General features: G+C 43.4%; 1 protein-coding gene across 2 annotated transcripts in view; it reads left to right on the top strand.

Moving 5' to 3' along the window:
- The window catches only part of GEMIN5 (gem nuclear organelle associated protein 5), a 50,282-nt gene extending 45,044 nt beyond the window's left edge, over positions 1-5,238 (top strand). For both annotated transcript variants that reach the window (XM_009209468.4, XM_009209467.4), the window contains exons 26-28: positions 610-1,111; positions 2,925-3,021; positions 3,624-5,238. In XM_009209468.4, coding sequence (XP_009207732.1) covers positions 610-1,111; positions 2,925-3,021; positions 3,624-3,791 — 767 coding nt within the window. In that variant the 3' untranslated portion in view covers positions 3,792-5,238. The remainder of the gene's footprint in view (positions 1-609; positions 1,112-2,924; positions 3,022-3,623) is intronic.
- Positions 5,239-12,888: the final 7,650 nt, after the last annotated feature.

The following is a 12,888-nucleotide window of genomic DNA, read 5'->3' as shown; positions in this document are numbered from 1 at the left end:
GCACACCCTTTAGTGGACAACTTCACCACCACTAGTGGTGTGGCACTGGGAGTACTTAAATTCTTAAAAGATGGAGATTGGTCAGCTGTGTCATTTCAGTAGAAAGTTTGGATTCTCTTACCCAAGCTTTTAAGAATAACTATACTGTTTCCTTTACCTGGCCCTACCCTCTTACTGCCTCCTGTCCACTTTCCACACAGTTTAAGGGAGAGAGAAATAGGAATGTAGTTACATGTTAGTAAGAACAGCAAAAAGATTCACCTTCCTTGGGCTGCACAGTCACTGAACTAAATCATTGTGATTTTTCAGAGAGACAGTGTGATCTTACCTCAGTCATTGTGGCCCCAGAGCCTTCAGTAGGACAAATGGACTCTATCATGCTTTGAATGACTCCTAGGATGTAGTAATGAGAACATTGTCCCAAGACAGGAAATGTTTAGCCTCCAGTTGGCTTTTGGTGGAAAGGCATGTGGCCCTGTGGATCACACTGTTGTCCTTTTTCCTGGGGTCTGCTTCTTGGGTGATAAGAAATAGAACATAAGGGCAGGAAGCCAGATTTCTGGCAACTAGAGAAATGCATGACCCAGTATCTTTTTTCTCTTTTCGTAGGCTGTGACCACCTAAGAGACAAATTGGGTGACCGTCAATCCCCTGCCATGCCAGCTTTCAAAAGTCTGGAGGCCTTTTTTCTTTATGGGCGTCTGTATGAATTCTGGTGGTCTCTCTCTAGGCCTTGCCCAAATTCCAGTGTCTGGGTGGGGACTGGTCACAAAACACTCTCTGTTGAGCCAAGCCAGCAGGTAGACACTGCCAGCACTGAAGAAACTGACCCTGAAACTTCTCAGCCAGAGCCAAACACACCCTCGGAACTAGACTTGAGACTCACAGAAGAAGGTGAGCGAATACTGAGTACTTTTAAGGAGCTCTTTTCAGAAAAACATGCCAGTCTCCAAAACTCACAGAGAACTGTTGCTGAAGTCCAAGAGACCTTGGCAGAAATGATCCGCCAGCACCAGAGGAGTCAACTCTGTAAATCCACAGCAAATGGTCCTGATAAGAATGAACTGGAAGTAGAAGCAGAGCAGCCCCTCTCCAGTTCTCAGAGCCAGTGGTAAGTACTGAGGCAAGTGCAAGATGGAATGAAAAATAACCCTGCTGACTAGGAACAGTGGCTCGTGCCTATAATCCCAGCACTTTGGGAGGCTGAAGCAGGAGGATCACTTGGCCCGGGAGTTTACCACCAGCCTGGGCAACAAAGTGAGACCCTGTCTCTACAAAAAAAAAAAAAAAAAAAAAGGCCAGGCACAGTGGATCACGCTTGTAATCCCAGCACTTTGGGAGGCTGAGGTGGGCGGATCACTTGAGGTCAGGAGTTTGAGACCAGCCTGGCCAACATGATGAACCCCATCTCTACTAAAAATACAAAAATTAGCCAGGCATGGTGGCACATGCCTGTAATCCCAGCTACTTGGGGAGCTGAGGCCAGAGAATCACTTGAACCTGGGCTGCAGAGGTTGCAGTGAGCCAAAATCACACCAATGCACTCCAACCTGGGCATCAGAGGGAGACTTCATCTCAAACAATACAAATAAAATAACCAGCTGTGGTAGCATATACCCTGTAGGTACTTAGGAGGCTGAGGCAGGAGGATCACTTGAGACCAGGAACTCAAGTTCAGCCTGGGCAACATATTGAGACCCTGTCTCTAGAAAAATTAATTTTTAAAAATTAGCCAGTTGTGGTGGCATGCACTTGTAGTCCTGGCTACTCAGGAGGCTGAGGTGGGAGGATCACTTAAGCCCAGGAGTTCGAGGCTGTAGTGAGATACGATTGTGCCACTCACACCAGCCTGGTTGACCCTGTCTCTACAAAAAAAAATTAAATTTTAAGAAGCCAGGTGACAAAGGAATTTTATTTATAAAATGAGATAAAAGTTACCCAGGCAGTGGCACATGTTCTCAGGACCTCCTGGGGGCTGTGTCATGGGCAAAAGTTTAAATTTTAAGAAAATTTAAAAAATAAAAGATAAAAGTTACCCAGGCACAACAAAAGATAATCCTGTTCAAGGATGGGCAAAGGGCTTGAATAGATATTTCTCTAAAAAGCCAGTAAGCACAGGAAATGATGCTCAATATCTGATCGTTAGGGAGTTGCAAATCAAAACTACAGTGAAGTAGCACTTCATAGCCATTAGGCTACTATCAGAGAAACAGAACAAGTGTTGGGGAGGATGCAGAGACATTGGAATCCTTGTGCCTGTGGGTGGAAATGTAAAATGATGCAGCCACTGTGGAAAACAGTATAGCAGCAGTTCCTCCAGAAATGTAAAATAGAATGACCATAGGATCCAGCACTTCCACATCTGGGTATATACCCAAAAGAATTGAAAGCAGAGTCTGAAATATGTGCACACACCTGTGTTCATAGCAGCAGTATTCGTAATACCCAAAACATGGGAGCAACCTAAGTATCCACTGACAGGTGAATGGATAAGCAAAATGTGCCATATCTATATGATGGAATGTCATTCAGCCTTACAAAGGAAGGTCGTTATGCTGAGTGAAATAAGCCAGTCACGAAAAGACACACACTGTATGACTCCACTTATATGAGGTACTCAAAATAGTTAAAATCATAGAGACAGAAAGTAGAATGATATTGATAGGGGCTAAGGGAAGCAGAATGAGAAGTGACTGTTTAATGGGTATAAAATTTCAGTTTCACAAAACGACAAGAGTTTTGGAAATGGGTGGTGGGGATGTTTTTCACATTATGAATGTATTTAAAACCGCTGAACTATATATGTTTAAATGGCTAAAATGGTAAGCTTTATGTTACATACATTTTACCACAGTAAAATCAATGGGAGAAAAATGTTACCCAGGGCAAGACATACAACTTACACCTTTTATTTTTTTCACTAGTAAAGAAGAAAAAAATGAGCCACTTTCTCTGCCTGAATTAACCAAAAGGCTTACAGAGGCAAATGAGAGAATGGCGAAATTTCCTGAGAGCATTAAGGTAAGAGTTAAAGCAGTTCATTTGGTAAAGCATCACTTTTTGTGTTATCACTTGACTATACCACGTTCTTATAGGTCAGCTACCTCTCTGTTCAGTTTCTAAAATCTCTACCCATTCATATGAGCTTAAGAATTTAGAATCCAATTACTTTGGTTAGCTAGGATGTTTTGTGAGAATAGAATTATTGATCACACAAGTAATTTTATACCTCAGTCTTCAGAGAAACTAAATAAATGTAATAGGTAAGAAGTAAAATTTAGATTGGTGCCATGTATTAGACAGCTTACAGATGGACAGGTCTTTTTGGCTGTGGGCCCAAATAGTAATAGAAGCACCATTTTTAAGGGTTGATTTGCATAGTGCTGTAGAAAGAGATTGTGCCATTGAGAAGGACATCCCAGCAACCATCCCAGTTTTCAGTGTCATTTCTCCTTGGAGTAACCGTTGAAGAGAAAGACAGGACATTGCCTTAGGAGAGAGCTGGATCAGCTGTGTCCAAGAAGTGTCTATAGATGAACCTGAGTCACTGGTGCCTTCTGTGAAGGTGTTTGTGGCTCTTTTGCAAATGCTTCCTTATTCATCCTCGTGTCATCATCTTTCAGGCCTGGCCCTTCCCAGATGTGCTGGAGTGCTGCCTCGTCCTGCTTCTCATCAGGTCCCACTTTCCTGGGTGTCTGGCCCAGGAAATGCAGCAGCAGGCCCTAGAGCTCCTTCAGAAATACGGCAACACGAAAACTTACAAAAGACACTGCCAGACCTTCTGCACGTGAATTTTTACACACCTTGAAGAAACTGCCAAATTGAAAATGTTTGACACCTTTCACCTCTGCAGTTCCACCTCACCAGACATTCACTCTGGTCCCTAGCTGTTTTTGCGGTAATCCAAATGAATACAAACAAGGATTAAGTTTGAATCAACCCTGCCTACCCACAGACACAGTGGATCTGACTTTAGACTCAATTGTGGTCTCCTGCGGGAGGGAAGATCATGTAAAGCCCGCAGTAGTTACTCAGAACTAATACCTGCAGAGTGTTGGTCATCTCTACAGCCTTAGGCAGGTTTCATCCAAAGAGGAGAAACTTCTGTCATCACCCAAAGTGTTACATGCTTAAAACACAAGCTACCTTTATAAATACTTCATCTGATCAGAAATGTGTCATGCTTGTTTGAGATGGAGTTGCTGCATTTTAAGACTATTGATACTTTTTTAAAATTGTTTTTATAATATTTAATTTGAAAGCGGAGACCCTTCTCTGTCTTCTCTTTCATAGATTGAAGTTTGAATATGAAATAGGCCTTAACCATCATGTTGACTCTCCTGTCAGAATTTTAGGTTGGAAATTTGGTTTTATTCTTTTATGTAATTGCTTATTTGAACAGATCATTTACTAAAGCTTTAGAAGAAGTGATTCAAATGTGTGTTTTCCCTTCAGTTTTATAACACGTGGATCGATGGCAGTCAAATAGCTCAGGAATAAATTACTGTTCCAATGGTTTTTAAACTTACTTGGATTATAGGATCCTTTTGAGAATCAGATTAAAGCCAAAGATACTCTTTGGAGAAAAATGCATGTTCCTAATTTCGCATAGATGACCTTTGGATTTTTGGACTCTGACAGTTGGGACCCTAAATACTATTTAATTGTAAATCTTTTTTTTTTCTCCTCCTTGGTTATTTAAACAGTTGAACAGTGTCAGGAACAGATGTTTCTGTAATGTCACAGTTGCTAGGATGGGAAAATCACAGTCTGGCATGGGTGTGGGAAGGAATAGGCCTTTTACATAATTGAACTGTTTTATCTAGGATTCATTGTGAAGGCTGTTCTGCTCACGTTTGTAGTTTATTTTTCAGTTAATTCCTAGGATTGGGATTGGGACAGTAAGAATGAAATTCATTTACAGGGAGTCCCAGGAAGGAAAATGTTTAAGGCAGTTTTCAAAGATGTGTATGTGCCTAGCATTAGCGTTTAATAAACTCTACAAAGGGAAATACTGTAGAATTTAGATTCTCACAGTTCATACAGTTAAGTGAACTTTAGGAAGATGATGTTTTGTTACTAGAGATGGAGAATCTTTCTTGATTGAAAAGATATAAATAGGCATGGCTAGGTGGAAAACTGGACACCATTTCTACAAACTGCTAAAATGAACTTTGCTTACAGAGATGGAAAAAATATATAGTCCGTTCCACTTGAGTAAAGAGTGATATTGCTAAACTAGAATTCTAAATTCATTTGTGATCTGTCGGAAGCATCACCTGTGGCTAGAAGGGTCCTGCTCACTCCTCAGTTACTGCTTTGGTAAGAACAAGATTTACTATTTGAGTCCGGGCGGGGTGGCTCATGCCTGTAATCCCAACACTTTGGGAGGCCAAGGCAAGTGAATCACTTGAGGACTGGAGTTTGAGACCAACTGGGCAGTATATATGGAGGCAGTATATATTTGAGACGAACATTTGGTAGTATATATGGAGGGACTGAATTGCACTCAGTTGCCTGGTGCTATGGTGCAAACCTATACTCTAGATACTATGGAGGTTGAGGCGGGAGGATTGCTTGAAGCCAGGAGTTCAGGGCCAGCCTGGGCAACATAGCAAACTCCCATCTCTATAAGTAATAAATAAAATTTTTAAAATGAATTATGGCCAGGCACAGTGGCTCATACCTGTAATCCTAGCAGTTTGGGAGGCCAAGGCAGACAGATCACCTGAGGTCAGGAGTTCAAAACCAGCCTGGCCAACATGGAGAAACCCCATCTCTACTAAAAATACAAAAATTAGCTGGGCATGGTGGCACATGTCTGTAATCCCAGTGTTGGAAATAAGAGCTTGGAGTCGCAAAGAAAACGGGCACTCAAAAGACTTCTCAGCAAGGCAAATTTACTTCTGCAGAAGGGTGCTGCCTGCACCAGTCACAATCACAAGAGCACACTGAACAAAGGAAAGAAGGATTTTTATCCCTAATGCAACTTCTGTTTCTGTGTCCTTTCCCCATTGGCTGAAGTCGGACCACACAATTTAAGCTAGCCCGATTGGCTAAAACTTGAAATTTTTCCAAATAGGGTAGACAGGGGAGAAGGGGTAGGAGTGGTAAAACTTTTCCAAATAGGGTAAACTTAAACCTTTAAACACATAACTTGTAAAGAAAGGAGGGGAGGAAGGGATTGTCCATTAAGGCATGTTTGGGCACGTTTAGGCACAGCAAAGATGGAAAGGCTTGTTTAGGGAACAATAATTTATCCTTTCTAGCAATGTGAAAGGACATTAGTTGCTAAAAGGAATGAGGAAGTTTGAAGAGAAATTGATTGATTGGCAAATTTCCCCCTCTTGGTAGCTTCCTCTTCAAGTTTCCTTAACATATCTTGACTTTATTGTTCCTCTTGTTCACTTAGGAATAGGAGCTTATCTGAGTAGGGTGGGGGAAAAGCGAGAGGGGTTTTGGGAGAGCGTTTTCTATGAGTCTTTGCACTAATCCACAAATACAGGGTATAATGCAGCAACCTACAAGAATAAGTATACCTATAACAATTGCAAGGGGGGTAAAGATTGATGTTATGAGTCCCTTCCATTTTCCAAACCATTTTTCCATGAGGTTAGAGGAGGGGTCATTTACTCCAGAATTTTTGGCCAATTCGTTTGCTAGGGTGGTAAGGCCTTTTATAGGGCTTTTGTAATTGTTCCATTGGGGGCTATATTTTTGCAGATAAAAGTACAGCATTAGACTCCAATCATCATACAGACCCCAACCTTCTCAGCTAATATCATGTCCAGGGCTATTCAATTTCCCAGGCCATTTGGCTGGTAGGGCCTAATTGTTCAGCTATTCCTTTAATGGCATCCCTAGTATAATTAACAAACCATTGTTGATTATAGTTAATGTAATTTATCCGGTCTACATTTTTGTTTGCAGTTACCCATGAGAACAATATAGATTCAAATACTGCAGCTATTTGATTTTGGGCTTTAAACTCATTTGGTAGCCCTCATGGAACTCCAATGGCATCTATATAAATGTGAGGGTCAAAGGACCCTTAAGGGGCACTTCTGCTCTTCAATTGTTCTTTTTGTTTGGTTGGTGAAACGCCAGGGCGAAAGGGATGGCCAATGGGATTAGAGCGTGAGTGTCCCTCCAGTTACTTGGCAGAGTACCCAGTAGTGGCCCAGCACAATACCACCATACATCCGCCCGGGGATGAACAAGGGCAGACTGATTGGTTAGCTCCTGAAAAGGCTTGGACTCACTGCATCCCATTAGGCTTCCAAGGAATGCCAAATTTTCCCCGTCGTGAGAGACATGAGGTAAAATGTACATTGTTAACCGGAGCTGACCTACAGGGCCTTTAACTTCAAGAATAGCAGTGAGAGAGTTTAGCATGCCTTATTGCCCCAGGCTGTGGGGTTTTGGAAGAGAGCTACCACACAGCTCATGCCCTGTTGGTTGGAGGTCCATCCAAATGGAAGGGGAACAATTTGGGTTTCTGGCCTGCCTGTTGCACAAGTGGACCAATTGCTTTTATTTAGGGTGTGAACAGAATATTTAATCCATTCTGGCCAGGCATTAACATCTTGATACCTGGTTTCTATGGCTAGGTTTGCTTTAGGTCCTTGACTTCTACTATGGCTATTTTCTTATTATTAGGTAAGAAACAAAAAATGGTTTGATTTGGTGGGCGTGGGGGAGGCGAGTTGGTAGGAGATGGAGGAGGGTTAAAACTTTTTTTTGTTTTTGTTTTCTTGTTATTTGTTTGAGGCAGAGTCTCTGTCGCCAGGCTGGAGTGCAGTGGCACGATCTCGGCTCACTGTAACCTCGGCCTCCCAGGTTCAAGCAATTCTCCTGCCTCAGCCTCCCAAGTAGCTGGGACTACAGGCATGTGCCACCATGCCCAGCTAATTTTTGTTTTTAATAGAGATGGGGTTTCACCATGGTGGCCAGGATGGTCTCAATCTCTTGACCTTGTGATCCACCTGCCTCGGCCTCCCAAAGTGCTGAGATTATAGGTGTGAGCCACTGCGCCCAGCTAACAAAATATATTTTAAAGGAGCCTATGTGGTCTTTTCCAGTGACATCCACTCCTAGGCCATAAAGACAAGTGGGGTTAGGGTCAGTGGAGGTGGGGATAAGAATAGAAGTACTGGGTTGCACTGGTGGATTTGGCAATTTGAGGGGGTAGTTCCTTTGGTGAAGTGGAGGTAGGGTTTTAGGGTGCTGCAGCCTTCTGAGGAGGTCCCGCCCTGATATTTGGTAGTCCAGATAACATCTCCCAACTATATCATAACCCCTGGAAGGCTCATGGTTGTTGATTGCAACGGTTATAGGTGGTGCTGGGTTTGGAAGGGGTGGATGGGCAGAGCTTTTCTAGGAGGCTAGCTGTCTCTGACTTTGGAGATCCCCGCAGGGCATGGCAAGACAAGCATTGAAAGTAATGCTTTGGGTTTGGGGTGAGCTTGACCTAGTTACATTAATAATAAGATGAGAGGTAGCTAAGGGAAAGAGAAGTGGAAAAAGAGATTAGGCTTTTCTCTTTAATGTTACTCTGGTGGGAGTTGGCCCTGGGACGATGGTCCATGGCTTCACAGAGGGCAGCGACTTTCTGACTTGGGTACAATGGATCCACCCCTTTTCAGCAGTTCAGACCTGCTGTGTCAGTTGTTAGGAGCAGCAGGTAAGCTTCTTCTCAGGTGGGCTCCAGCTTTCCCTCTTTCCAGATTTTGACAAGGACATGATCTCCGGGTTGATGTTGGTGGACTGGGAATTTGAGGGGTGATGTTTACGCTAGGAAGCCTTGAATCCTGAGGGAGGAAAGGGTGGAAGACAAACCAAATACAAAGTTTTTGAGAAACTGATTTTTCGTTTCAAATGTAGAAAGGCCAGTAGTGGAATTTAGGTAAGGCAACCCATAGAGCGTTTCATAAGGGGACAGGCCAAGATCCTTTCAAGGGGCAATCTGGATTTTGAGTAAGGCAATGGGAAGACATTTTGTTCATGGTAACCGAGTTTCCAGGATTTACTTGATTAGGTGATTTTTTAAAGTTTGACTCATTCTTTCTACTTACCCTGATGAGGACAGATGCCAAAGAATATGATATTCCCATTTTGTTTCTAATGCCTGGGTTAGTCCTTTAATGATGTGTGCAGTGAAGTGAGTCCCATTGTCTGAATCAATGTTTTCTGTTAGTCCAAACCTGGGTGTGACGTGTTCTAACAGGGCTTTGACCACATTACTGGCTGTTGCGCTTGGGAAGGGGATGGCATCTACCCAGTGGGTAAGGTAGTTTACTATTACTAGCAAATACTGGAGGTGGCCTATTGGGGGCATTTCAGTATGGTCAACCTGGGCACTTCGGAATGGCCTTAACCGTGGGTTCCTTCCTCCTGGAGGTTGCCTCTTTAGGGTTTGCTTATTAGTCTTTCTGCACACTATGCAACCATCCACTGCTTGCTTAGTGAGGGTATATATTCCTATGCATTCATAGACTGTAAGGACTGCATCACACGTAGCTCGAGGACCCCAGTGAGATCCTTGATGAAGTGACAGTATTTTCCTCATAAGAGGCTTGGATAACATTTCTCTTCCATCTGGTAATACCCATTTTCCTTCTGAATTTTCCTCAGCTCCTAATTTCTTTAGTTTTTCCTGGTCTGCATGGGGGAAGATGAGGGGGTAAATGAAAAATGGGTGTAGCTTGGGAAGAGGCAGCCTGTTTGGCTATTTGGTTGCCTAGATTATTTCCTCGACTTTCAAAGGAGAGGGTTTTTTTGGTGTCCTGGGACATGAACAATAGCTATTTCCTCAGGAAGCTGGAGATTATCTAATACTTGTATTAGTAACTCTTTGTGGACTAGGTTTTAGTAACTCTTTGTGGACTAGTAACTCTTTGTGGACTGAGCAATAGCTACAGCTTGGACACAATCTGCTACAGATTGGACACATTCGGGCCATCCACGGGTAACGGGGTCAATAATTTTTGACAGGAATGCTGCGGGCTGCCAGTGGCCCCCATGCTCTTGGGTAAGTACCCCTAAAGCCACTCCTTTGCTTATACTGACAAAAAGATGGAATGGCTGTTCTAGGGAGGGTAAAGCTAGAACAGGGGCAGTCACTAGTAAATGTTTTAACTTTTCTACTTGTTTGATTTCTGGTGGAGTCCAGAGAAGGGGGTCTGGCTCTTCTTGGGTGAGTCTTTGGTACAAAGGTTTTGTTTCTAAGGCATAAGAGTCAATTCATAGGCAACAGTATCCAACCAATCCCCAACATTTTCTGAGCTCTTGTTTTGTTTCTGGCAGAGGTAGGGATATGATACCTTCAATCCGTTCAAACCCAATTTGCTTTTGCCTTTCCTCATCCCTTCGTACATATACCTTTTGGGCCTCTCTTAAAAGCTCTTCTATGGGACGGTCTTTCCAATTTTCTATCTTTTGTAATTTCTTTGTAATATCTGGTGACAAAGTGGAGCTTTAACATTCCTCACCCAAGGGTGTCTTCTTCTAGGCCAGCATATTTCCTCATTTGCTCTTTAAGCCTCTCTAAGAATTCCATAGGTCCTTTATCCTTTCCCTGTTGTATATTAAAAGCTTTGGTATATTTTGAGTTCAAGGAACTGATTCCCGAATCCCTTTAATTATCATATCTCTGAGATCTCTCATATTCCCTTGATGGTGTTATTCCATTGAGGATCTTGGGCCGGGAACTTTTGTTCAGCTGCAGGGATGTTAGGACTGAGGGGGTGTTCATGTTCCCAAACCGTCATAGTGGCCCTGCGGATCATGCTTCTTTCCTCTCCCAAAAAGAGGATGCCTAGGATGGACATTAACTCAGCCCAAGTATACAACTGGGGTCCTAGAAATTGATCAATTTGATCTGCTACTCCATAGGGATCGTCTAAGAGTGGTTTGAGTTCCCTTGTTAGGCTTTGGATTTCTGAACTGATTAACAGGGCGTTGATGGAACCAATGCCCCCTCCTCCTAGAGGCACTTCCCTTAAGGGAAAGATCGTTGGAGCACATTCTCTGGAGGTAGTGGGGAAAGGGAAGTTTTGGATATCTTTTTTACATTGTGCTATCTCACACTGAAGTCTTCCTGGGGGAGGGCATTCAGGCTGGGGAGACCCCAAGAGTCAGGATTATGAGGGGGAGAAACAAAGTGAGCTGGGGAAGGGTCTGGGGCAGTTGCATCTACTGGAGGGGGAGGGAAGTTAGTGGTGTTTGGCAGGGAAGGTGGTCTAAGGGGTCCCACGTGTTGGTTGACTTATTGGGGTAAGGGATATTAATGTCTTGAGAAGAAGTAGCTTCTGGCTTGTCTCCTGTATCCTTTAGGGAATATAGGACAGGCCCCTGCCGCCAACACAGGGCATAGTCTTATTTCCTCCTGGGACACAGGACTTTTGTTATTGATATACCCTATTAAAAGTTGACAAATCCAGTCCTCACTAGACTGAAACTCTTGGCCAAAAGACTGAAGGTTTGAGGATAGGTTCTTTGGTCCAAATAAAACAGCAGTATTTTATCATTTGTTGCTTTTTCTTGTGTTTGGTCCTCGCATTATCCTTCCAATATGTTAACATGAGACCTAGAGGGCTATCAGAGGGAATTGTATTGTCTGTCTTGTCCTTTTTATTCCCTGTCCTGCTTGATGTACTTCCCATTCTGGAAGTTTTAGGAGTTTCCCTGCGTTTCCTGAGTCTGTGTGGCTCAACCTCTTACTAGAGATTTCTTACCCCCTTTTCTCTGGAGGTTCAACCCCTCCCCGCCCACTGGAGGTTTCTTGCACTCCCCTACTTTCACTTCGTACTTCTCCGGCTACTTCCCTCACGGGAATTTAAGCCTCTCTAAGAATTCCTTAAGTCCTTTATCCTTTCCCTGTTGTATATTAAAAGCTTTGGTATATTTTGAGTTTGAGGAACTGATTCCCGAATCCCTTCAATTATCATATTTCTGAGATCTCTCATATTCCCTCGATGGGCTACATTGTTGTTCCATTGCGGATCCTGGGCCAGGAACTTTTGTTCAGCTGCAGGGATGTTAGGACTGAGGGGGTGTTCTTAGCATTGGCAGGCTGGTATAAGCCTCACAACAGGAAAGCTGCCTTAAGCCATATGAGGTGACATGGAACCACGGATCCGGACTCCACACTTGCTTCACACTCAATTGTGTATCTTATTCACACACTTTCAACCTCCAGGATGTCCTGACCACCAAGGAAGTACTTCACCGCCCCCACAACTTTTCTGACCTTGGTGTGTGCAGAGTTACCTGGTGGCTGCGGTATTTGTAGGCCTTTTCTTCCTTCATTGTTGAGAGTTCAGGTTTATTCCTCACACGGGTGGTTCTCAATTCCTTACTCCTGAGGCCATCGCAGTGAGGCAGCGGGACGCATCTCCTCATGAGAGGTGATCAGAGACCCTTCCCCGGAGGAGAATGGGATACCAGATGAGCCCCCAAACAGTTGGAAATAAGAGCCTGGAGTCACAAAGAAAACAAGCACTCAAACAAAAGACTTCTCAGCAAGGCAAATTTACTTCTGCAGAAGGGTGCTGCCTGCACCAGTCACAATCGCAAGAGCACACTGAACAAAGGAGAAGAGAAGGGTTTTCATCCCTAACGCAGCTTCTGTTTGTGTCCCTTCCCCATTGACTGGAGTCAGACCACACAATTTAAGCTAACCCAATTGGCTAAAACTTGAAATTTTTCTAAATAGGGTAGACAGGGAAGAAGGGGTAGCAGTGGTAAAACTTTTCCAAATAGGGTAAACTGAAACCTTTAAATGTGTAACTTATAAAGAAAGGAGGGGAGAGAGGGATTGTCCGTTAAGGCATGTTTGGGCATGTTTAGGCATGGCAAAGATGGAAAGGCTTGTTTAGAAAACAAGAA

This window comes from Papio anubis, chromosome 5, assembly GCF_008728515.1.
Source record: "Papio anubis isolate 15944 chromosome 5, Panubis1.0, whole genome shotgun sequence".
In the NCBI taxonomy this organism is placed as follows: domain Eukaryota; kingdom Metazoa; phylum Chordata; class Mammalia; order Primates; family Cercopithecidae; genus Papio; species Papio anubis.
This window is presented reverse-complemented; position numbering and strand designations above follow the sequence as displayed.